Here is a 27,631-nt window from a genome sequence, read left to right on the forward strand (position 1 = left end):
AGAGCTCCCTAACCCTCCCTAACACTCCCTAGACCTCCCTAACCCTCCCCAGAGATCCCTAGACCACCCTAGACCTCCCTAACCCTCCCTAGACCTCCCTAGACCTCCCTAACCCTCCCTAGACCTTCCTAACCCTCCCTAGACCTCCCTAACCCTCCCTAGACCTCCCTAACCCTCCCCAGATCTCCCTAGGCCGCCCTAGACCTCCCTAACCCTCCCCAGATCTCCCTAGACCACCCTAGACCTCCCTAACCCTCCCCAGATCTCCCTAGACCTCCCTAACCCTCCCTAACCCTCCCCAGAGATCCCTAGACCACCCTAGACCTCCCTAACCCTCCCTAGACCTTCCTAACCCTCCCTAACCCTCCCCAGATCTCCCTAGACCTCCCTAACCCTCCCTAGACCTCCCTAACCCTCCCTAGACCTCCCTAACCCTCCCCAGATCTCCCTAGACCGCCCTAGACCTCCCTAACCCTCCCTACACCTCCCTAACCCTCCCTAACCCTCCCCAGATCTCCCTAGACCTCCCTAATCCTCCCTAGAACTCCCTAACCCTCCCCAGATCTCCCTAGACCACCCTAGACCTCCCTAACCCTCCCCAGATCTCCCTAGACCTCCCTAACCCTCCCTAGACCTCCCTAACCCTCCCTAACCCTCCCCAGATCTCCCTAGCCCTCCCTAAACCTCCCTAGAGTTTCCTAGGCCTGCCTAGACCTCCCTAACCCTCCCGAGAGTTCCCTAGACCTCCCTAACCCTCTCTAGACATCCCTAGACCTTCCTAACCCTCCCTAGACCTGCCTAGACCTCCCTAACCCTCTCTAGACGTCCCTAGACCTCCCTAACCCTCCCTAACCCTCTCTAGACCTCCCCAGACCTCCCCAGACTTCCCTAGACGTCCCTAGACCTCCTGACAGCACAGGGACATTAGTACCCAGAACTTTCAGAGTCGGGTGTTACTTCACTAACAGGGAAACGTCTCTATCGTCTTCAGGTTTCTATCCTCGTATCACCTGAACACTGAACAGTTCTGTCTGTATCTGCAGAACCTGCACCATGTCACATCCTGACTCAGACGTCTGACTCCAACCCCCCGACCAATCGGTGGCCTGTAGTGTGTTGATGTCAGATACAGCTGACTCAGCAGCTTAGAACCTCGGCAGAATAGTTACAGAAAAATATCAACTCGGCACGTTAGACCCCTAGTGGAAAAGAACCAAACTGACTCGATCCAGGCTGAGTAGGTACTAGTGGAAAAGCACCATAAGAGAACCAGGTGGGTTTACATTTGTGTGAAAGGTAGAAATTTCCAGCTGCCTCTGATTGAAAGTTCACGGTACTCTGACATGAAGTGAAGGTGCAGTTCACCGTGCTGCTCAGAACAGAAGAACCCAGACCAAACAGGAGACAGTGATGTCAGGACCAGGGGTGAGGTCACTGCTCAGAAAACAAACAAAAACAAAAGAAAACTATCTATATTCCTCATGACTCTTTACGACTGGTCCCAGGTGAGCGAGGCTCCACCTGAAAGCATGTACTCTTGACCAGGCGCTCTTGTTGCCGTATGACATTTATCTGTAAAACCACAGATCATCAATGCAAACGGCAGCAGCTCCGGATCAACACCTGCTCCGGTTCAGGCTGCTCTTACGCAAGCAGAGTGTCCACCTAAATCCAGCTCCGGGTCCTTCTTCCACACGTGTTTGGCTACGTAACCAAACTCCCCGTAAACATCCTCCTGGTGGCAACGCTACCAAACTGAAGCAGGACCTGGAGGCCTCAGCTGCATCTTCTGAAGCGCCGCCTTAATCCTAGCCTTTAGTTTCTGCACCTACGCCGTCTCTCCTTTATACTTCTGCGTAGCAGCTACTCGCGGCGGCTACGCCGTCTCTCCTTTATACTTCTGCGTAGCAGCTACTCGCGGCGGCCCTGCCGTCTCTCCTTTATACTTCTGCATAGCAGCTACTCGCGGCGGCTACGCCGTCTCTCCTTTATACTTCTGCGTAGCAGCTACTCGAGGCGCCTACGTCATTTTATGTTTATACTTCTACATAGCAGCTAGTCGCTGTGCCTACGTCATCTTATGTTTATACTTCTACATAGCAGCTAGTCGCGGTGCCTACGTCATCTTATGTTTATACTTCTACATAGCAGCTAGTCGCTGTGCCTACGTCATCTTATGTGTATACTTCTACATAGCAGCTAGTCGCTGTGCCTACGTCATCTTATGTTTATACTTCTACATAGCACCTAGTCGCTGTGCCTACGTCATCTTATGTTTATACTTCTACATAGCAGCTAGTCGCGGTGCCTACGTCATCTTATGTTTATACTTCTACATAGCAGCTAGTCGCGGCGCTTACGTCATCTTATGTTTATACTTCTACATAGCAGCTAGTCGCGGCGCTTACGTCATCTTATGTTTATACTTCTATATAGCAGCTAGTCGCTGTGCCTACGTCATCTTATGTTTATACTTCTACATAGCAGCTAGTCGCTGTGCTTACGTCATCTTATGTTTATACTTCTACATAGCAGCTAGTCGCGGTGCCTCATTGAAGTCACATTTCAAACCAGAGTATGACACCAGCTCGGTCTATATCCTCCATTATACATTTAGCAGCATTTGTTGACCAACTTATTTCCCCTTGTAAAGATGGTAATATTACTGAGAATGTGTTACTAGTCAGTGGAGGCAGTTCTGCTCCTACAGAGTCACGTCGGGCACACATGTGCGACTGGGTGTGGTCTCCTGAAGGTGTTGAGTCTTCTTCACGTACCTCATTGATGTGCTTGTAAGTTTTGATGAGGTCGACTGAGAGTTTCCTCAGGGGAGCGCTGGCAGGGTCTCTGAAACTGGGGGGGATCCTCCGCTGAAGTATGGTCATGTCAGACAGCACCTGCAGGAGGAACACACACACCCAGGGGTCAGTCATCACAGCAACACTACTGCTCCTGGCCTCATGGGGGATTTAAAGGCCACATTTCATACAACAAAAACAAATGTGTAGAAATATTCTTGGTTTTGATTCTAAAATGACATCTGAATGACACCTAAGGCAACATCACAGACTCAGGCCACAGACCGCATCAGAGGAACTGGACTAACCCTCAACCACAGCTGTCTGAAAGGATGACAGGTTGGCTGTCCTGTCATCTATGGAAAGGCCACACCCTTAATTACCCATAAACCCCTGGTTACGTTTTACCTGATGAGGTTTTACCAGATTCATTGGAATTTACATTAAATGTTTATGTGTATAGGCAATAATAATCTACTTTTGACAATAACTATTTAGTCTACAACTCTACATAAATGATTCCCATGACGTGAGTCATGTGACTAATGTCAACTTTAGAGCGGAAAACCAGCTAGCTAGCTGTTTAAGAAAAGAAAATTTGTTGGGAAATTGACTTGTCTATTTCATATTTAACGTTAGTTAGACCTGATGGATAAATTAGTGACAATAACGAAGCCTAAAGCTGGAGATTGTAACGTTCCAGCTCGGCCTAACGTTACTCCTTCCACGTCTGACAAGGCCAAAGTTTCATCAACCATAAACACATGTAGCTAATGACCCAGTCACGAATTGGTTAATAAGGTGATATAAGCAGAATAAAACACATTCAAAAGTTATTATAAGCCAGGCTTAAAACTTGACATATTAAAAAAAAAAAGGAAATAATAAGAATTCCAAGCGGGGAACCCTACTCTGTTTTTCTCTCATCCAAGGATCCCTGGGCTAAAAAGATTTGAAGACCCCTGTTGTAACCAATGTTATGCTGAAAAATGATTTGTGTGTTTTTGTTCCAACTACATTTATGCTCCATGTTAAAGGACTAACTTTCAATCAGGTTAATATCCAGTATTCTCCCATGAATTCCCATGTATTCCAGTTGATTTCCATTTGAAAGCCGTGTGGATGAATGAGGTGAGAACATGTGCAGGTGTGACGGGTGAGCAGCGCTGGGACGGGTGTTACCTGCTGCTGCTCGGCCATGGAGTGGATGGAGCTGAAGGAGGGGTGTGTATGAGTGTGCTGGCTGGTCATGGCTGGCTCAGCGAGGGAGAAGCCCTGGGCAGTGGAGGAGGAGGAGGAGGAGGAGGAGGAGGAGGAGGAGGTGGGCGGACATCCTGAGCTGCTTGCACCTGTGGAGACACAAAAACGGACGTTTCAATGAGTTCTCAGCATCACACCTGTCGTATTTCTGTAGATCAGAGCTCCAGCAGAACACCGACGCGCCCGGCCAGCTGCCTGGCCACACCACCTGGAGGTGGTAGTGCTCCACTTTCACCAGGGCTCAAACCATTCCTACAATCATTCCAGTGATTCCATTACAAAAAATGATCCAGGAATTTTCTCTGCCTCGAGGAATCGTTTCATTTCGCCAGCTCAAAGCAGGTATTTCGCCCGGACTATGTTTAATGCGGCACAACGTGCCGTTGATGGATAGCACTGGTGCCTAATGTGCTCCAATACAGCAGGTCTCATCATTTTATTTTGAACACTGACAAAACTCAAAATCTTATCAAGACTTTACAGGACTGTCTCAGAAAATTTGAATATTGTGATAAAGTTCTTTAGTTTCTGTAATGCAATTAAAAAAACTAAATTGTCATACTGTACATTCTGAATTCATTACAAATCAACTGAAATATTGCAAGTCTTTTATTATTTCAATATTGCTGATTATGGTTTACAGTTTAAGATTAAGATTCCCAGAATATTCAAATTTTTTGAGATAGGATATTTTTGTTTTTGTAATTGCATTACAGAAAATCACAATATTCTAATTTTCTGAGACAGTCCTGTAACTTAAAACTTAACTAGAACTTAAAATTTGCTTGACACAAATGAAAAACAGCTAACCTTTTAAGTGATGTGTGTTATCAGGTGTAATGGCATTTTTAGGTTAGAAATAAGAACATTTCTTGGTAAGATCCTTAGATTTTTGAGTGAAGGCAGTGAATTTGGTCGACTTGGTGTAAGTTCAGGGTTTTCAAATGCACATGAACCTACTGGATTATATAATTTAGTCTTAGTGATGTCAATTAACATCTAACATCTTATGTATATTTATAATTGCTCTTTAACTAAACAAAAATATGTTTTATCCGATTAATCGATGGAGTTTTTCAGTAGAATACTTGATTACTAAAATATTGGATAGCTGCAGCCCTAACTTTCACCCTGTGACAACAGCTAAGAAAAACAAAAAAAGACAGCAACTATGAAGACAAACAACAAGACCAATGAGCAGATCATCACTAGAGAGGTTATGTTTGCTGCCCGGCGTTGGTGATGAATGAGTAGAGACGGCTCAGTCAACGTGAGCAAACAGCACCAGTAGTGGCCCAGACGTTCACCAGAACCAGCACCAGGTCTGTACCCGGCCAGCCATGTGACATCTACATTTACAGCTGGACGTTCAGCTGATGAAGCTTTATCCACATTATTTTATTATTATCCACATTACAACCCAACCAATACGGAAACGTCCAGACCGACACTGATATTTGGTTACATAACAATGTTACCAAACATCCACCAATAAAATGACTGTGTTTCCATGCATCAATAACCATTTTAAAACCCGAATATTGGCAATAACCCGAATTTGCACGGCCATGTAAACACTAATAACCCCTTTGAATAACCCGAATTTACTCATATTCAGGTTTTTAAAAACCTGAATATGACCTCTGGGTTACTCCCTTTAAAACCTGAATATTGGGTCATGTAAACGCCTAACAGAATATCCCCATCAAACGGAACATGAATTTGTTTTCTGCACATGCTCTGTTCACAAGGAATCCTGGTCTTTTGAGTCCAGGAAGTTCTTCTAAACACGGAGAAACCAAGACCAGGAGGAGACTAATCACTTCATAAATGTAATGAAGGATATGAACATTTCTGCATTTGTAGACGGTAGAAAGTACCGGGATAGAAGATTTACAAGAAGGTGAGAGAAAAGTTGCGTGAAGCAGCATTTGTTTTGAATTTGGATACAGGAAGAAGAAGCAGAAATGACGGGAATTGCGTCATGATGTTCTCCGTGCATCGCTGGTTTGATCCAGATATCCTGAATGATTAATAACCATGTAAATATTCTGAATGTTTCAGTAACCGGAATATTAGCAATAACCTGAATTTTTACTGCATGTAAACGTAGTCATTGTTTCCTTCCAGCAACATGGAACATGACCAGACCACTTCTCATACAACAACACCGGCTACGGACTTTGTCCAGTTTCTGGTCACGCCGCTCAACAGGACATGGTTTGATGGAGACGTTACCATGGAGATCGTGGACGCAGGACATTTCCTCAGATGCTTGTCCATCTGGAACAACTTACAATGTAGTTTGTGAATGTGTGTGCTTCTGTGATGTCATTCACTAGGTGTAAGGTCTTTTCTGCATCGTTCTGCAACTCAGTACAAAGTGAAAGATAAATACTGATGGGATTTAATCAGGTGATTATAATGGTGACTTGGTCCTAAATCTGTATCCATCTCCAGAGAAATCCCTGAAGTGTTTAAAAACAATGTCCATGAGAGAAAGAGAAGAATCAGAATTGTCTTTATCGTCATTGTACCAGTACAACTAAATTGGCAGTACAAACCCTTAAAGTGCAGAATAAATAGACACGTAAAACAACAAGATTACACGCACACCCACACACACCCACACACACACACACACACACACACACACACACACACACACACACAGCAGACAGCTGAGTGGAAAAGATGTGTATATTTGTACTTCCACAGAGCAGAATATGGTGGAGGAATTCCACCTGTGACCTCTGACCCTTCAGACCACACTGAATCTAAAATAATATGACCAGGTGGACGAGGGTTACCGTGGAGACCTTTGTCAACACAACAATACGGAGTTACATTCTCTAATGAAACTTTACTGTGGAGTAAAGAAGCCTCATGTTAACCCAGTACTAGTTGTTCTAACGGAGGAGTACCACACGGCTCTGTACCGGGGACTCCACTCCTTAGTGGCCCTGAACCAGCAGACCTGAGAGACAGATTAACAACCATAACCTTATACCATTCCAAACACCACCTTAAACTCTTCTTTAGGTGTCGTGAGAAGGAATGACATCCCTGGTGCCACAAAAACCTTTAAAAACAAACCACCTGAACTTGTAGCAATGGTCTTGGTTTGTGCTGCTACTCTGACATGTCAACATTAAGGGGTTCATACTGTCAGCAAGAAAATAACATTCAAAGGAAAAGTTCCATCTTCCAACTAAAACAACAGCAGTGAGTTGTGGATGACTGTGCTGTGGACAGAAGATTTAACTGTAATCAAGTCAGGTTTAACGCTCGAGTTACTCATATGCAGGTTTGGGAACGTTCACTTAAGAGTCCATCTACAAAATGACATCAGAAACCCTACTTTTATAAACCTGCAATTTGTGACCATCAGTGCGTTTACATGGGAAGTTTAATTCCTCTTTAATTCAGAATTAAAATTAAATACGATTTAAAATGAGTAAAAATTACCATGTGAAAACCTAATTCCGATTGAAAATGGCCATTCCGAATTAATCATGTTTACGCTCATTCCTCTTTAAATTAATTCTGGTCTTTCTTTCTGCTCATTCCCTCATCCGTCTGTCTCCATGACACTAATATTCCGCGCCGGGCTTGTTTTCCAAACAGTTCCAAACAAGTTTCAAGATGGCAGCAGCAGTAAACGCTGGTCAAGAGCAGAGACCATTTATTTAATAAATAGCTTGGAGAACAGATGGCAGGAAACTTCAAAATTGTGAGCTTTTCAAAGTTGTAGCGGCTAAGTTAGTTTTTCTTCCGGTAGTTTAACTTCCGGTCCCCCCCCTATCCAATCAGAACCTTCCCAACCCCCAGACCTGGAGAGGAATTGGAGAAAGACCATCAAACGTGTTTTCCATGTAAACCTCAATTCAGAATTACTATTTCCATGTAAACAGGAAGGAAAATAGTTTAATTCTGAATGATTCAATTCAGAATAATGAATTCCAAATTAAAAAACATCCTGTAAGCGCGGCACATGTGTGTATGTGAGAGCTGTCTGACATCACTGGAGTTCACCACCAGCTCCAGGGGCCGTCATGGACCTGGATCACCTGGAACCACCAAACCCAACAGGTGTCCTTCTCAACACTTTCATTCCTGGAGCTCTGGCTCTTTACCCACCGCTGCAGACGTGTGATACCACAGAAGCAGAAGTGTTTTCATGTGGGTGAAAACCCTCTGCTCACAGATCCCAGGCTGCCGGGGACAGAGGTGATATCTGCCTAGTGCTGAAAAATGTGTGCCGGCCCTTTAAGAGACTGAGAGGCACTCACAGCACTTCCTCAATCTGGCATTCCCAGCGCTGCGCCGCCATTGGCTGAGGCCGGCTGCTGCTCCGTGAGCGGATTGGCTGCTGGTATCTAAGGGCTGACTGCCCATGCTCTATAAATAAACCGCTGCTGTCTCAGCAACCAGGCCACAGCTCTCATTAGCTCCTTCTCTGTTCTCCACTGAAGCAGGAGGCCTCCAATCGCAGGCCGGCCTCTCAGCACTCTGACATCCTCTCCCATAGCAACCCAGCCCCGTCCTCCTCCCCCATCCTCCCGCTCTCCTCTCCTCGCACAGCTCTCCTCCATCCATCCATCATCCTCCACTCCTACGTTTCCTCCGTCACATTGGCTGTGTCGCAGTGAGGAGCAGCTTCTCCTCTTCCTCACCCCTTCACCTCCTCGTCAGTGGCGTTGTTGTTGGCACGCGGCTCAGACGCCAGTGCTCCCAGAATGCCCCTAATGAGTGCACGAACCCTTCTGCTTCACCTCCGACACCCATGTCTGATCACACGGGAACACGGGTCCTGGACCCCACAACGAGCCCCGCAGGGCCACCTCGGCAAACAGAAACAATGACCTCAAAGAGAAATTAGGACCTCGTCACAAAGAATTAGTGACCTCAAAAAGGAATGGTGACATCAGACAAAAACCATGATCTCATCAAGCAGGAATGATGACCTAATTACACTGAAATGACCTCATCAAAATTAAATGATGACCTCATCAAAACACAAATGATTACCTCATTAAACTTAAAACATGACCTCATCAAACAGCAATTATGACCTCATCAAACATGAGGGATGACCTCATCAAACAGGAAGTACATCCACCATGTGCAGTCCTCTATGCTGAGATTAGGCCTGATTCAGGGACGAACAGCAGAAAAGTGGGGTCCATTTACAATAAATGTTTTAAATGTGGGACTTTGTTGGACTTTTTAAAAGGTAAAGATGCTGATTTCATGAACATGCACATTTACCAGTTTACAAGAGGTTTCTCCAACTAAACAAAGATGGATGTTCTATGTAAATAGACAAACCGTTGGAGAACCTTCCTCCAGCACTCATGATGGAGCAGCAACTTAGAGAGCATTCAGGTCGGATCAGAACCAGCTGATGACAGTTCATCTGCAGCAGCAGCATCTGCAGCAGCAGTAGCAGCATCTGCAGGAGCAGCATCTGCAGGGGCAGCATCTGCAGCAGCAGCATCTGCAGCATCTGCACCAGCAACGCCAGCATCTGCAGCAGCAGCATCTGCAGGAGCAGCATCTGCAGCAGCAGCAGCATCTGCAGCAGCATCTGCAGGAGCAGCATCTGCAGCATCTGCAGCATCTGCATCTGCAGGAGCAGCATCTACAGGAGCAGAATTTGCAGCAGCAGCATCTGCAGGAGTGCAGCAGCAGCATCTGCAGCAGCAGCATCTGCAGGAGCAGCATCTGCAGCATCTGCATCTGCAGGAGTGCAGCAGCAGCAGCAGCAGCATCTGCAGTAGCAGCAGCAGCAGCTAGGGATGTTAATAATTAATCGATTTTCGATTAATTGCCGTTATGAAATTACCCGATTAAAATTAACGATTACAATTAATCTTTTTTTTTTTTTTTTTTTTTTTTAAATTTTTTTTTTTTAATTTTTTTTTTTTTTTTTTTTTATCCCGGTTTTGTCCCCATTTTATCACCCAGTGCTCCTACCTAACAGTCCTGTGCATTGCCATCCTCTACCAACCCTGGGAGGGCCCTGCACTGAGCTCAGGTCTCCTCCTTAACCTGAGGAGTGAGCAGGCCGCATCTTTTCACCAGACAGGGTGGGGTTTCTCCGGCCGGACGTAGCGCGTGGAAGGATCACGTTATTCCGGCCGGATCCTCCCCACCCCATCTGGCGCCCCGGTTGGCCAGAGGGGGCATGTATAGCCCAGGACTGTGTGCATGTTTTTGTGAGGGTAGCTCCCATTAGCTACCCAGGGGAACACGGGGAGAACATACAAACTCCACACAGAAAGAGAACTAACAGAACTAACACGCACTTCAGCGCCCACAGCGTCCCCGGCGGGAATCAAACCCAGGACCTTCTTGGCTCTGCGTTGTTGTAACGCGGAACCATAAATCAGCCTTCATACATAGGTTTCTCTAAACATCTGTCCCCGCTACAGTTTTAACTAAAAGAAAATGTGCTCCAATACAGCAGGTCTCATCATTTTATTTTGAACACTGCCAAAACTCTAACTTAAAATGTAACTAGAACTTAAAATTTGCTTGACACAAATGACACTATTATGGCTGCTGCTACTATAATAGCCTTGAAGTGCACTTTATATTATATTCCTTGTGGTACAAAAATGTCTTTTTGTTACTTTTGTATCAAATAAATATTTGATTAAGGAATACATTAAAATGTCCTTTGTATTTTATATAAGCAAAAAAAATTATGTTTGTATCTTAGATGGGGGAAAAACGCCGCTTATCAACTAATCGTTGATCGATCGATAAGGTTATCAACTATCAATTAATGAAATAATCGATAATTTGCATCCCTAGCAGCAGCAGCAGCAGCAGCATCTGCAGGAGCAGCATCTGCAGCATCTAAATCTGCAGGAGCAGCATCTACAGCAGCAGAATCTGCAGCAGCAGCAGAATCTGCAGCAGCAGCAGCATCTGCACACATGCACGATCCTGCTCCAGTATGTCTACAGACTCCCAACTTTTTTTACTTTTTGAGGCGATACATTTTCTTTTTTAATTAGGTAATTAAATCACATCAATTGGGTAAATGGTAAACATGTCCTCTGAGGTGTGTGGCTGCCGGGGGTCAGTGGGGTGACGGTGTGCTCCACAGCCGGGTCAAACCCGGGATTCTGCAGTAAAAACTGCTCTTACAAGTTGGGATCCACAGACCTGCACACGTCACTAACCTAGTACACCACAGCACAACCAGATCCTTTACACCGCTGGGTTACACTCACACTCAGTGCCGTTACATGGGAAGTTTCATTCAGAATTCATTCAGAATTAAAATTAAATCTGATTTTAAATGAGTAAAAATTACCACGTAAACAGCTAATTCCGAATGAAAATGGCTGTGTTCTCCAGCCAATCAGAGCCCAGGTAGAGGACAGGGGGGTCAGGATTCACACTGATCAGTCACACTTCGGAAAACGGGACATTTACAGTAAACTCAGATCCAGTGGGAGCCTGGTCTGTCCCTGACCCTGATCTGGGGTCAGACTAGAGACCACGCCAGCACGGCCAGTCCAGCGGAGACACCTGGACAAGAACCAGCCTGAAACTGCTCCAAACTAGGTGGTATCGGGGCCCATACTGCTCTCAGATACTCATACTCTCATACCACTTCATTGTTGTTGTAGTTACTGGTTAGTGACTCTAGGGGGAGATGTTCCCCGGGTGAGTGAGCAGCCGCCGAGCCGCCGCTGCTAGGCGGCTAAGCTTAGCGTGGTGATGAGAAGAGAGTGATACCCATGAGTGAGACTGGCAGCGCCGTTTCAGGCAAGATAGCAACAATTAATGCAGCGGGACGTCAGCAATTGGACATATTTCAAAATAAGGGACGACGACAGAAGCAAGGCAAAAAGGAGAATACGTTGTTTAATACCAGCAACTTGCTGAGGCGACCCGGGTTGGTACCGGGGAGTCAGACTGCTGATTGGATAACAACGGCTGATGGAGAACTGATGATGGGCAGCCATTGGATGAGCTGGCTGCCGCTCAAAGGCCATGCCCGGGCCTCCAAACCATGTCCTGCTCTATCTGAACTGGCTGGACGTGGAACTGGACGTGGAGCCAGAGTGTTCATGGATGTGACGTCATGGAGACCAGAACTGTTCATCTCTCATGCACACTTTAACATTTCAACACAGCATTCAACAGACGGGAATTTATAAAAAGCAATAAAGTTACAAGATGAAAATATACAGTCGTCAACATTGGAAGTGCATCAAAAACACACGTTATGCAGGAATCTTTAACACTATCCATACTTGTTCGAGAACAACTGATTAAATGTCTTCTCCAGTTCAACTGTTGAGCGTATAAAGGCCCACTGCCGGAGGAGGCCACTTATTGATCTCACACAAGTTCTGAAGGCAAGGTTTATAGCCTTCTCTTACTACCATAGCAATCATTTAAGAAGTTATAGATAACAACAAATGACTACACAAATAGAGGGAATGTGCATGACGTCACAGATGGAACTTCACAGCGGGTTACGCCCACTGAGTGACAGAAAGACTGAGTGACAGAAAGACTGAGTGACAGAAAGACTGAGTGTCAGAAAGACTGAGTGTCAGCGTAAACTTTCAGTTTGAGCAACTGGAAAACATCTAAAATGGGAAAGAGCTGTTGTGCGATCGACTGTACTCATAGATTTTGCAAGAAATCAGAGTTATCGTTTTACAGACTGACGAAAAATAATCTTAAGAGAGACAAATGGATCGCTGCAATTCACAGAAACAACTGGATTCCAGACACCGAAACGTGGATTTGTGGTTCCCATTTTGTATCAGGTAATGTTGGATTTTTGGGTAGCTAACGTTAATGAATCAAATCATAAAGTTCGGTGTCCTCATCACTTTAATGTCTACAACAAATCCTGCCTTGAAGTCGGACCAAGCATCAAGACTTTTGTAAGCCTTAAAGCTTTGCTTCGTGTATTTCCCCGGCGTAGAAATTAAGTACATATAAATATCAGGAAACTGGATTCGTGGTCAAATTAATGTCAATGGACCACTGGTTCTTGGTAACTGTACCAAATATTAATGTCCATGGACCACTGGTTCTTGGTAACTGTACCAAATATTAATGTCCATGGACCACTGGTTCTTGGTAACTGTACCAAATATTAATGTCCATGGACCACTGGTTCTTGGTAACTGTACCAAATATTAATGTCCATGGACCACTGGTTCTTGGTAACTGTACCAAATATTAATGTCCATGGACCACTGGTTCTTGGTAACTGTACCAAATATTTATGTCCATGGACCACTGGTTCTTGGTAACTGTACCAAATATTAATGTCCATGGACCACTAGTTCTTGGTAACTACCAAATATTAATGTCCATGGACCACTGTTTCTTGGGGTAACTGTACCAAATATTAATGTCCATGGACCACTGGTTCTTGGTAACTGTACCAAATATTAATGTCCATGGACCACTGGTTCTTGGTAACTACCAAATATTAATGTCCATGGACCACTGGTTCTTGGGGTAACTGTACCAAACATTAATGTCCATGGACCACTGGTTCTTGGTAACTGTACCAAATATTAATGTCCATGGACCACTGGTTCTTGGTAACTACCAAATATTAATGTCCATGGACCACTGGTTCTTGGTAACTGTACCAAATATTAATGTCCATGGACCACTGGTTCTTGGTAACTGTACCAAATATTAATGTCCATGGACCACTGGTTCTTGGGGTAACTGTACGGGTCACTGTCAAGTCCAACTGCCTTTAATCTAAGCTGATAATCAGTTGTTATCCCTTCTTCTCCACTAGTTGCAGCTGTTTTTTTCACTCAGTGCAGTAAGGGGTCTGGTCCAGTGGGGAAGTGACGTCAATGCAGACCCTCTATTGTTACTACCATAGCAATCATTTAAAGAAGTTATAGATAACAAAATATGACTACACAAATACTCTTTCCAGGGACCAGGACCAGGACCAGGGATCACTGGGGGACTAGGGGACCGGGGGACTGGAGGACACCCGATCCCCCTCCCAAATGTCCCCCACATACCACTATGCTAGCTCAGCCAGCTTTTTTTAGCTAGCTGAATTTGCAGCTTACATTCTCTGATCTAACCAGTTTTTGTATTAAAAGCTTAGTCTCTCATGAACTTGTATGACAAAGCAACATGCTGTGAGAGAACCATCATGAAGCAGGATGATTGAGAAAGCTCAATTAACAGGCGATAATAATCTACTTTTGACAATAACTATTTAGTCTACAACTCTACATAAATGATTCCCATGACGTGAGTCATGTGACTAATGTCAACTTTAGAGCAGAAAAACGAGCTAGCTAGCTGTTTAAGAAAATAAAATTTGTTGTGAAATTGACTTGACTATTTCATATTTAATGCTAGTTAGACCTGAAGGATAAATTAGTGACAATAACGAAGCCTAAAGCTGGAGATTGTAACGTTACAGCTCGGCCTAACGTTACTCCTTCCACGTCTGACAAGGCCAAAGTTTCATCAACCGTAAACACATGTAGCTAATGACCCAGTCACGAATTGGTAAATAAGGTGATATAAGCAGAATAAAGACATTCAAAAGTTATTATAAGCCAGGCTTAAAACTTGACACATTAAAAAAAAAAAAAGGGAAAAAAATAAGAATTCCAAGCGGAGGTCCCTGCTCTGTTTTTTCTCATCCAAGGATCCCTTGGCTAAAAAAGGTTGAAGACCCCTGGATTAAAGAGTTTATTTTGCATATCCACAGAGCTACTACTTCCCCACAGCATGTTGTCATGCATGCTTCAGCTCGGGGATTGGATTTTTTGGTAGTGAGGAGAAACAAGTCCCAAACATTATCCTGGAACACCATCACCAAAGCTAAAGGACGACAAATGTTCAAAAAGTTTGAAAGCATCCAAACAGAGTTGGCCAATGAGCTTCAGCAGCAGCTCAAGAATGGGACCCTTTGATGAATCGTTCATTACAGTTCTCAGATATAATCCATGGTGGCATGTAGGGATGGGAATCGAGAACCGGTTCTTGTTGAGAACCGGTTCCCAGGGTTTCAATTCCTTGGAATCGTTTGCCTTTTTCGCAAACAATTCCCTTATCGATTCCAGTGGGCACGAATGACGTCACCAAGCACGTTGAGCAACGTGCGCATTCGCGCCCAGCAGGAAAACACGGGGACAAAGCGGCATAAACGCTCGGAAGTTTGGTTACATTTTACCAAAAAGGATGACAATAGGGCGACAATACTTGCAATGTGGACATTTCAACAAAGGGGGGAAACTGTCAGGACTCGGCCGGCTGATGCGCTGGGAGCGCGGAGTCAGCCGGCGTGAGGTAAGGCTGGTTTATGGTTCCGCGTTACACCAACGTAGAGCCCACGGCGTAGGGTACGCGGCGACACGCACTGTACGGCGCGCGTCCCCGCGTCCCCTACACCGTAGGCTCTGCGTCGATTTAACGCGGAACCATAATTCATGCTTTAGAAGAGCTGCGCTCTCGGCCACGAGGACGTGCCGGGCCCTCCGGCGGACAGCAGAGCTCCTGACACAGCTGCAGCTCGTCAGCTCATCTATGGAGAAGTTAAAGAGCATCTACCGCTAGATTCTCCTTTCATCAAGGCAGGGATGAGTATCAGGCCAGAATAGATGAATGTTACCAGCAGTGACTAAGTTTGTGGTGTTGAACGTGTTACTGGACATTCTTGTGTAATTGCGACAAAATAATTTGTTGTTTTTAGTTAATTTCTACAGAAGAATATTTATTTTATTATTATTATTTTATATTACATACATATTTTATATTACAAATAATTTTGTGGGGACCCCCTGGCACCATGGAGGAGCCTAAGGCTGGGGGCGTCTTAAGACCTCACTTTTTTTTGTTCAAAGATATAAAACAAAGTTGATACTAAAATTGTTTCTTCTCCTTTTTTCCAAATGAGAATCGATAAGAGAATCGATAAAGAATCGAATCGTTAAGCACAATCGAAAATGGAATCGGAATCGAAAAAATCTTATCAATTCCCATCCCTAGTGGCATGTTGGTTTATAACAATCTTTTTGCCCAGAAGAAAAAAGAGCGACAACAACGACCCATAACTATGTTCTTCTCTGGAAAAAACACTCCTGTACCGTGGCTTTAGAAGAAAAAGACACTACAGAGCGAGTCAGGATGCAGCAGCTCAGAAGAGCAGTGAGTCACAATTTGTCTTACTGTACTTATTGTACTTATTGTATATTTGTATCATTTTTCATTTTTTCTCGTTCAAATCCAATAACTCGGGTCGCGGTGGGCTCCGCAATTTGAAGCCTTGTATAATAATTGTAAAAAATAAAGGTTGCTACTTTGCGGATTTCACCAATCATGGGCTATTGTTGGAACGTCACGCCCGCCAAAAACCAGGGATTACTGTACACCAGCGTTCAACATCAAGTTCAAGTTGACTTTATTAGTGCCCGTAGGTAGATTTGTTTTGCAGTAGATGGGAGAAGGCATCTCACACGTCGACTCAACAACAAAATTAAAAATAACCGTTGCATTTACCCGACACTGGGTCTTTACAAACGGCTGGTTGTTTGGCTAAGCGTGGAGAAATGATGATTATGGATGAGGAAGTCAGAACAGCTGAGCTGACTCAATCAATCATATCAGAAAGAAATGTATTGCTTTACATAAACAGAGTTGTCATGGATGTGAAATCAAACGATTGAGACCAAAACGGTTCTTTGAAGCAGACTGTAAATGTGTTTATTTCTGCTCTAGAGTTGGACATTTTAACCCGGAGGTCAGTGGAGATGGACTGGCTTTTGGAGCCTCTAGCGGCCGGCGCAGGAACTGCAACATGTCTCAGTTCCAGATGACACTCAACCTGGAAGGTTAGATGCTTGGCACTTGTCCGGAGTCCAACAAACTGGCCAGCATGTCCAAATCACATGAGCAGTGAAGCAGCCGCGAGACGCAGCTGTGCCGAGTTATGGGTTTGACCTGAGCTTTCAAGAGTTTTACACCGTGTTCATACGCTAGTCTTTGTTAAATCAGAGTTATGACTAATCACAAACACAGAGTTTTGTTCTAAAATTTGTCACGATGTTTGGTGCAGGAGGAAACATTCCAAGGAAAAGAACTAGAGGGCAAAAAAATTAAATAAAAAGACCGTTTCTATTGGTGGAAAAAATGCAGCACAATCCAAACCAATCCAAACATGATATGCCAAACTCTGCAATTGGTTGCTGAGGAAGAGAACGAGGTTGTGGGAGTAGAGGGGGGAGTAGAGGGGACAGTAGAGGGGACAGTAAAGGTGAGTTCTGAGCCATCTGGACGTGTCAGGACTAAAGCCTGAATTAAGGTTCTGCGTCAAACCAACGCAGAGCCTACGCCGTCACCGTGACGCTGCCGTGAACCTTCGGACTTCTCCGTCACTCCATTTCTCCGCGGTGCAGTTCCCCCCGTGACCGCTAGTTCGCGATTTTTTCCTGAATGGTTTATCCGACTTTTTCCGGTCACATTGAATCAAAGAGATAAAGACAACTATTGTGCAAAAAAACAAAAAAAAACAACAAAAAAAAAATCACACATACACAAGAAAAGAGCGCTGAAAGTTCACGACTGCTTCAAACCGGAAACCGGAAATGCGTTGCTACCAAGCGAACCAATCACAGCCCTCTCGTCTGCGTTGGTCTGCGTCTCCTCGACGCGTAGTTACAATTTTTGGGAGGTGACGTCATTGACGGCGTCAGTGACGGCGTCAGTGACGGCGTGTGGTCTGCGTCGACGCGTACCACACGCCGTAGGCACGGCGTCGTTTTGACGCAGAACCATAACTCAAGCTTAACACGTCACCTTTGGATCAAAGAGGGCAAGTTCTTCAAAATCTCCACCAGTTTTTGTTTGCTGTTATTCCATTGGTCAGTTGGCCTTTCTGGAGCAGGGTCAGGTATTTAGGTGTCATTTTTGAAAGGCACATGCAGTCACAACATTTTTATACTAGTATTTATACGTGTTGTTGACCCATAGGAACCCGGACCACTTTCTACTTGATGAAAAAGTATGTGGTGCTTAACATGGACGGAGTGGACTATGATACAGTCCAGGAGACACAGGATGTGTCAGCACTAGGGCTGGGGATCCATTCAAATGTCAAGAACCGATTTGATTCCGATTCTTAAAATTCAGAATCGATTATCACAATTTGATTCGATCCAAATCGATTCGATATTGATTTGGGTTAGTGTTATTAAAAATGTTTTTTGAGCTGTTGCATGAATGATATGATTGTAAAATAACTAGTGAAATAACTAAGAAATAAATATCCATTTAAAGTGCAAAAAGGTAATTGCAACAGCTCATGCAGTAAACATCATTTTAGCTTGTCTGATTTATTCTGTCACCAGACACAGCTGGCCATGAAGCACCAGACAATTTTCAGGTATTTCATGACAAACTGTCCGGTAACAGAGAAACCAAACAAGCTATAGTAAATATAGATAATAGGAACTTCATTGAACTAATATAACATTTAGAAATGTAAGCTGAAATATCCAGCATTTTCTCTAAAGAAAAGTTCATTTAGTTCAGGAGTTTTCAAAACCAGCGCTTTGTTAACGCTACCACTATTCTTCAACGCCATGTTCAGTGTTTGATAGTTTCACACCACGGATGTGTGAATTAAATGACTACTGGGATTAAAGTTCACCGGGCAAAAATGTAATGATGGAAAATAAATGATGATGGAAATAAAATAAAATAAAATTAAAAAAAAAACGATCTTTAGACATACGAATCGATACTTAGGAATTAATATGAGAATCGATTTAGAATCACCTGTGGGACACCTGCGTCGCCACTGGTCCTAATGGGTTCAATCAACAAACCAGCTCAGAAACAGCTTAACCAGTCTGCAGAATTTAGTGTCCAAAAAAGGTTTATCCTCCACTTTTATAACAAATCATGTATTATATCAAAACCAGTTTTGGAACTGAAATCCATCTGTGGGATGTTGAATCCAACTGATCCCCAGCCCTCCCAGCTCCGGCCCTGTGGACGCACCGGTCCAGCTGGACGGGACGTGAGAGACGAGTCAGAACTGCACACATGTCAGGATCAGTCCAAGAACAAAGTCTAACCAGAGGATGATGATGGGACTTTTACAGAGAGTCTATATTGTGGAACTAATTTACAAATCTGGAAGTTAAAATGACTGGCCTGTAAAGCTGAAACTGATCAAGAGGTCAGATCCTCGTGTGACTGTAGAAGACAAACCCTGATGGTGGAGCCGCTGAGTTTAACACAAATGAGCTCACCTGACCCCCCTGGCCTTCAAAAGCTAGGAAATGCACAGCCAACCTGCAGCAGACAGTAGCCCCGGCTCGGCCAATCACGGCCCCGGCTCGGCCAATCACGGCCCCGGCTCGGCCAATCACGGCCCCGGCTCGGCCAATCACAGCCCCGGCTCGGCCAATCACAGCTCACATGACCACATCTGTGTGTAAACAAACACAGACTGCGTATCCATGCATCAATAACCTTTTCTAACCGGAATTATTCTATTCTATTCTATTCTATTCTTCTATTCTATTCTAAAAACCCAAATATGACCCCTGGGTTACTCCTTTTTTTAACGGGATTTCCCCATCAAAAGGAACAGGAATCTGTTTTCTGCACATGTTCTGTTCACAAGGAATCCTGGTCTTTTGAGTCCAGGAAGTTCTTATAAACACGGAGAAACACAAGACCAGGAGGAGACTAATCACTTCATAAATGTAATGAAGGATATGAACATTTCTGCATTTGTAGATGGTAGAAAGTACCGGGATAAACAGATTTACAAGAAGGTGAGCGAAAAGTTGGGTGAAGCAGGATTTGTAGGAACGCCAGACCAGATCCAGCTCCGCTGGAAGACGCTGGAAAAGGAGAACTACAGGGTGGAGAAACAAAACGATACCAGTGGGTCCGATATCCACCGTGCTGCTGTTATTGTTGTTGTTTTGGATTTGGATACAGGAAGAAGAAGTGGAAATGACAGTAATTGCGTCATGATGTTCTCCGTGCGTCGCTGGTTTGATCCAGATATCCCAAATGATGAATCACCATGTAAACAGGGATAACCCTGTTAGCTCACGCATGGAAACAGATTCTTCCCAATGTTTCAGTAACCGGAATATTGACCTTAACCCCAATTTTGACTGCATGTAAACATAGTCATTGTCAGCTGAGAGGTAGACGGGATGACGGTTCTGGAGAACCACAGACACACACGTGGTCCATCACAGTTGGGGCGAGACCCCTAATGTGAACAGGAGAACCAGCGCCTCCAGAAATGGCGTACACTGGACGATGGTGAGCGTTTCCCTGAGCGCTGAATGTTTCCACAGGTGTGCAGCTCTGAGCAGCAGCAGCAGCAGGACGTGCAGCTCTGAGCAACTTCAGACTGGAACAGCATCAGGTCACGTGAGCCGCTGCTTTCTGCTGTTCTGTTACTCAGGAACAGCCCGGCGTCTACAGCACAATATATCTGTGTACATGTCCTGGTGGTGAGAGCTCCCGCCGACGCCGGCTACACGGTTGCTGTCTGCCCCGCAGAGCTGTATAAAGTACTTGAAAAAAGGAACTAAGTAAAAGTATAACTGAAAAAGACTTTGGTAAAAGTTAGTCACCCATAAGAAAATTACTTGAGTAAAAGTCTTAAATTAGCTCACATTAAATGTACTTAAGTATCAAAAGTATCTTGTGAAAAAATATACTCAAATATCAATATCAAGTACAAGTATTTTATAGTACGCATGAAAAGAAGCAACACAACCAAAAATGATCCTTCTCTTGTTTTTTTTTTATTTTACTTTCAGGTGAATGAAATGTGGTATAGAATACAACACCAAAAATAAACTGTCTTTCTTGCTAAATATAATTCTTTGATTATTTTAATTTGTAACCAGTAACGAGGTGGCAAAGAAAAAACGCAAGTAAAGTACAAATCCTCAAAAAACTACTTAAGTAATGTAAGGAAGTACATGTACTTGGTTACTACACACCTGTGCTGCCCCGGCTACTACAATCATCCAGGATTTTTATTCATCCAGGATGTCAAATATTTCAGACCACTGATTTTAAAGTATTTTAAAAGCAAGCCCTGTTATTTCTTCAGTTTTTCAAATATCTCAGCTTGACGTGGGACGTGGGAAAATGAGTCCACACAGATAACAACGATGCTCAAAAGTGAGTTTTGATTAGAGGTGCAGCGTATCGTCATTGATCCGTGATCAGCACACATGAATATAATGATGAAGGAAAGAGGCTGGTGGATGAAACCGTGACGCCGTGTCGGCACAGAGGTACGAGAAAGCCAAACCACGGTGGAAACACGTGGATTGGAAGCCCCGTCATCACAGCGACACATCAGTGCAGCGTTCCTGCAGCATCACAAACCCTATCTGTGTGTTCCGGTAGTGTAACTTCCGGTCCCCCCCCTATCCAATCAGAACCTTCCCAACCCCCAGACCTGGAGAGGAATTGGAGAAAGACCATCAAACATGTTTTCCATGTAAACCTCAATTCAGAATTACTATTTCCATGTAAACTCAAGGAAAATAGTTTAATTCTGAATTATTTAATTGGGAATAATTAATTCCAAATTAAAAAACATCATGTAACCGTGGTCACTGACAACCAGCTCAGACTGAACTCATTCAAAGATTCATCTCAGCAACAGGAAATGATCAAGTGACCCGCAATCGTTTATCCTGAAACGTGAACATGAAGAACGACGGAACCGTAACAACCAGCTTTCATTCAGGTTGTTCTGAGCAGGTGTCTGTGTTTGGTTGGTTCTAGTTCTGGATTTGAATGTTTTTAAGACCATTTTGTGGGGATCTTCTTATCATTTGATGAGTAGATTCTCCCGATGCCTCGTCAGTGCTGCTGCCGGGACGGGGATCACTGGATCACTGGATCACTGGATCACTGGATCACAGCCCCGACCCCCCACTCACTGCTGCCCCGTGTTCTCCAGCCAATCAGAGGCCCAGGTGGAGGACAGGGGGGTCAGTCTGATCTGGGGTCAGACTAGAAACCACGCCAGCACGGCCAGTCCAGCAGAGACAGCAGCACCTGGACAAGAACCAGCCTGAAACTGCTCCAACTTAGGTGGTATCAGGGCCCATACTGCTCTCAGATACTCATACTCCCATACCACGCACCGAGACTTCATTGTTGTTGTAGTTACTGGTTAGTGACTCTAGGGGGAGATGTTCCCCGGGTGAGTGAGCAGCCGCCGAGCCGCGGCCAAATGGAGTGACGGACAAGTCCGAAGGGTTCACGACAGCGTCACGGCAACGTCACGGCAACGTCACGGCAACGTCACGGCAACGGCGTAGGCTCTGCGTTGGTGTAATGCAGAACCTTAAATCAGGCTTAACCTGACAAACGTTCAGGCGAAGACCACAGTAAACCCAGGCCAAGTGTGGGTTATTACAGTGCCAAGAGGGAAAGATGTCAGCAGTGGTCTTAGAGAAGCAACTGTTGCTGCACACACAACTGTGAAGAATAATAAACCATTTAAACTAGCAGCTGTTGAGTTTCTAACAGTGAGAAAGATTATTCACATTCACATTACACATTGATGGACGAAAACGGTTGAAAGGTTGGACTGAAACTGGGTCATGTGACAGGAAATGATCACAGAGCAGCAGACCTACATCAGAATGAAGGCAAATAAAAGAGTCAAGGTTCTGGAAGGACCAGATCAAAGTCCAGACCTGAACCTGACTGAAATGCTGTGGTGGGACCAGAGAGCTGCGTAGAGGTCCAGGTCCAAAAACCTCACTGAACTCAAGCAACGTTGGAAAGAAGAACACACCAGAACTCCTCCAGAACCACGAGGCACTGATGAAGTCAGACAGGAACCATCTACTGAGTTCCTGCTGCTGGAGGCGGATCTAGATGCATTGGTCTCCTAGCAACCACTACAACCAAATGATGTGTATAGAGGGAATGTGCATGACGTTACAGATGCGACTTCACAGCGGGTTACGCCCTCTGAGTGGCAGAAAGACTGAGTGACAGAAAGACTGAGTGTCAGAAAGACTGAGTGTCAGAAAGACTGAGTGACAGAAAGACTGAGTGTCAGAAAGACTGAGTGTCAGAAAGACTGAGTGTCAGAAAGACTGAGTGACAGAAAGACTGAGTGACAGAAAGACTGAGAGGTAGAAAGACTGAGTGTCAGAAAGACTGAGTGTCAGAAAGACTGAGTGACAGAAAGACTGAGTGACAGAAAGACTGAGTGACAGAAAGACTGAGTGTCAGAAAGACTGAGTGGCAGAAAGACTGAGAGGTAGAAAGACTGAGTGTCAGAAAGACTGAGTGGCAGAAAGACTGAGTGTCAGAAAGACTGAGTGTCAGAAAGACTGAGTGACAGAAAGACTGAGTGACAGAAAGACTGAGTGTCAGAAAGACTGAGTGTCAGAAAGACTGAGTGGCAGAAAGACTGAGTGACAGAAAGACTGAGTGTCAGAAAGACTGAGTGGCAGAAAGACTGAGTGTCAGTGTAAACTTTCAGTTTGAGCAACTGGAAAACATCTAAAATGGGAAAGAGCTGTTGTGCGATCGACTGTACTCATAGATTTAGCAAGAAATCAGAGTTATCGTTTTACAGACTGCTGAAAAATAAGCTTAAGAGAGACAAATGGATCGCTGCAATTCACAGAAACAACTGGATTCCAGACACCGAAACGTGGATTTGTGGTTCCCATTTTGTATCAGGTAATGTTGGATTTTTGGGTAGTTAACGTTAAACGGTCAAATCATAAAGTTCGTGTTAGGGCTGCACGATTAATCGTTAAAAAATCGCGATCTCGATTCATGCTTGAACGCGATCTCATTTCCAAATGACGACGATTTAAAAAAAAAAAAAAAAAAAATTTTTTTTTTTTTTTTTTTTTAAAGATGGCTGCATAAAAAAAGGACTAGGCCTATGTTCTAGGTTGTTGTAGTCCTGTCATGGTCAACTATCATGTTGTCATGTTTGTTGTATTTTGTTAATGATTGTGGATTACATTTGGAGAAACATCTACCTTTCTCATCACCTGACACATAAATATTGTTAAAATTGTTATTGTTAAAATTATTTAAAGACAAGAGAGATGTTTATTGTTTTTATGTTCAATGTCAGCTGTTACAGCGAAAAGCAGCCAGAGGAATAATTTGTTGCCTCAGAACTACAGGATCTGTTACAAGTCCCCTTTCTGAAAGGGTGTTCAACTCGGGGAGGAACAAATATTGTTCAAAATTGTTATTATTCTTTAAATTATTCAAAGGTTTGTGTAAAGAAGACAAGAGATGTTTATTGTTATTATATTTTTGTTCAGCTGTTGCAAAGTTAAAGTAATAAGTGCAATAAATTTTATATTGGAAAAAAATCGTGAGAGAATCGTGATCTCAATTCTAAGCAAAAAAATCGTGATTCTCATTTTGTCCAGAATCGTGCAGCCCTAGTTCGTGTCCTCATCACTTTAATTTCTACAACAAATCCTGCCTTGAAGTCGGACCAAGCGTCAAGCGACCACTGGTTCTTGGTAACTGTACGGGTCACTGTCAAGTCCAACTGACTTTAATTTAAGCTGATAATCAGCTGTTATCCCGTCTTCTCCACTAGTTGCAGCTGTTTTTTCCACTCAGTGTGAGTAAGGGGGCTGGTCCAGTGGGGAAGTGACGTCAATGCAGACCCTCTATTGTGTTTTTACACAGATCAACAGATTGGAGGAAGGGGCATCAACCGTCCACCACTATGGTCCGTCCACAGAGGACACACATGTCACCGCTGAGTTATGCCACTAAATATGCTCATCATATGTTCCCCCACTGAAGCACAACCATACACACACATGCGTTGTCACGGCGACCGCTGCCACACATCTGTGGCTGTCGTATGAAACAGGGAAGAGGAGTAAGCTCAGCTAACAGTGTGTGTGTGTGTGTGTGTGTGTGTGTGTGTGTGTGTGTGTGTGTGTGTGTGTGTGTGTGTGTGTGTGTTCCCGTGTTTACTGACTCTTGTTTTTACGAAGCAGGGCTGAGGCGATCCACGGCTCTGACTGGACCATCCTGCAGGGGGGGGCCGGCTTCTCGTCCACGGATGATGACGTGACAACCATGGAAACGCTCGTAAACTGTTCGCTCCAGCGGGGAAATGTGTGTGCGTGTGTTGGAGGAGTGAAGTAGACCAGTATCTGTCAAAAGGGTGTTTTCAATCCCAGAGTTCAGGTCAAACGTTTACATCCAGCTAAACAAACGTAGCTTGAAATGGTGGGAAACTTGACCGACCAATCAAAAGGCACCTTCTTCTTCTCTGACTTTGTTTTCCGTTCCTCCCTTCTTCCTCTGTGACGGTTTCTAAGGCAACCAACTGGTGTTCAGGCAGCGTTTGTCTGAAGTAAAAATATAATCTCTGTGTGAGTTACAGTATAGATATAGACCTCTCTCTACATATAGACTCTGAACGCTAGAGGGGGGCGGGGACGGGGGGCTGAAGGGAGATACAATATTTGGTTTTTCAGGTTAGTTTTGTGTTGGATTTGGCAGTTTCATGCATTCTGTGTGTGGGCTGGGGGGGCCGCTGGTGTCTGACACAGCTCTCTAATCTAATCTAAGCGTCCGCTGTGATGACAGTGTCAGTGAAATGTCCCAAATGGATAAAGGTGTGAGTCATGTGACCATGTATCCGTACGGTGGTCCAGAACCGGAGTCCAGGGGGGTGGGGGCTACATGGTCAGCTGCTCGGCTCGGGTCAGGTGGGATCCAGCTGGGCCTGGGGGGTGAGGGCGGTCCGGGCTACCCGGGTTCACGCAGCATGCTGCCAGCTGGGCCCAGGGGGAGGAATGGGTGGGGGGGGTCCGGTTTCCAGCTGCCGCTTTTACCCCATCCCTCTCTCCACAAATAGCTCCAATTACCGCAGCTCTGAGAGGGGGGGGCTGGGATTAATCCGAGAGAGCAGGGGTTCGGGTGTCACTCCCCACTCAACAGGGGGGGGGGGGTTGTGGGAACTGTTCCCCAAGAACCGAACCGGAACAGAATCGGATGTTGACGTCACGGGAAAATGTAAACAATCCGCAGCAGAAACTTCCCCGATCACGAGCTCGGGGGGGTGAAGGTGAAGAGATCCGGGCTACAAAGTTTAGATCCAGAGAGGGTGTGGGTGTCCGGGTTGAAGGACGAACTCAGCGAACCATCGGTCCGGTTCTCAGCTCCACGACCACAACACACCCGGAGCTCCGCCCGCCCAGACAAAAGAAGCGCGGGGTTCCGGGACTCCGGTCCCCGCCGACGGCTGCTCCCGGCCGGCCTGCTCCTCCGCGGTTTTCCCGGGGGTTCCTCGGGGCTCGGCTCCTCGGCTCCTGCGGTCCGTGGCGGTAGAAAGCCCCAGCAGGACGACTTTGGTGTGAGTTGGTCCCGTTCCCCGTCCGTTCCCTGCTCCTCCGGAGACTCAGCCCCCGCCGCCGCCGCGCGGCTCCTCCCCTCCGGGGAGGACCGTACCACCGGCGGGGGGAGGCCCCGGCCTCCCCGACCCCAGCCGCCCGGCTTAACAACGGTCAAACAAACACAGATACGGTGGAAATGAAACATAACACCGGTGCAAATCCCCACAAAAGCTCAAGGCGACCACTCCGAGCTTCTTGAGGAGTTATTGCTAAGCCGACTGCGGTGCGGGGAATCCGCGCCCCCCCCTCTGAACGGAATGGTCTCTCCCAGCAAACCTCTCCCGTCCTGTCCATTTATAGTAACAGCAGGATATATATACTAGAACTTTATACACAGGCATACATGGGGAGGGTTGAATTGCACTTAAACAACAACGGAGACACAGAAAAACATCCTGCAGTTGTCATAATGGTGGTTTTATTTGTTTTTCTGCCCCGTCTCCGGCACACAGCGCCGTGTTTGGAGCGTGTTTCATCGGCCCCTTCCCTCGCTCTACTGTTGCTACCCGACGCCAAGGCAGCTGTGCGTTGATTGGCTGCGGCCAGTCCCTGCCCCGCCTGTGATTGGCTGAGAGGGAGGCCGGTGGGCGGGGCCGCTCTCCCTGTGACTGCTGGAGTGGCGCGAGTCCGGAGTGACGCGGAAATAGTTTGAAGATGTCAGGTAGAAACGGAGAGAAGGACGTGGTCGGGGGGAGGATCGGGGGGGCAGGCCGAGGCCGTGCAGCTGAGCCGGGGGGCGGGGGCAGAGGAGGGGTAGGGGCGGCCTCCGACCCCCGGCCAGGCCGACTCCGTGCAGCTGAGCCGGGTCACCCGTCTCCAGAAACGTTGGTACTGTTGCTATCCACGCGCTGCTTCTAAATCAGGCACAATGCTGCCTGGGAACAGCAGAGACGCAGCTGCCGCTCCTTAAAGGAGCTGGACATGGAGGAGAGGAGGCCCTGCTCACACGCACGTCCCCACACACAGCAGGGTGTTTTCAGGGGGAATGAGCGGCTCTCAGGTCCAGGTCTCAGGTCCAGGTCTCAGGTCCAGGTCTCAGGTCCAGGTCTCAGGTCCAGGTCTCAGGTCCAGCTCAACCAGTTTTCCCCTCAACAACATCCCGCTCTGCTGTCA

The 27,631-nt window shown here is 45.6% G+C and overlaps 1 protein-coding gene across 2 annotated transcripts in view; it reads right to left on the bottom strand.

Moving 5' to 3' along the window:
• Positions 1-27,631, bottom strand: part of LOC133424937 (dual specificity tyrosine-phosphorylation-regulated kinase 1B-like) — an 84,356-nt gene that overhangs the window by 26,198 nt on the left and 30,527 nt on the right. The window contains exons 1-3 of one of the 2 annotated variants that reach the window (XM_061715536.1): positions 25,093-26,416; positions 3,981-4,147; positions 2,778-2,897 (exon numbers count right to left, since the gene is read on the bottom strand). In XM_061715536.1, the coding sequence (XP_061571520.1) occupies positions 2,778-2,897; positions 3,981-4,147; positions 25,093-25,195 (390 nt within the window). In that variant the 5' untranslated portion in view covers positions 25,196-26,416. Of the gene's footprint in view, positions 1-2,777; positions 2,898-3,980; positions 4,148-25,092; positions 26,417-27,631 lie in introns of those variants that run through there. The other variant, XM_061715544.1, reaches the window with a different exon arrangement.

Source organism: Cololabis saira, chromosome 3 (assembly GCF_033807715.1).
Source record: "Cololabis saira isolate AMF1-May2022 chromosome 3, fColSai1.1, whole genome shotgun sequence".
Taxonomy (NCBI): domain Eukaryota; kingdom Metazoa; phylum Chordata; class Actinopteri; order Beloniformes; family Belonidae; genus Cololabis; species Cololabis saira.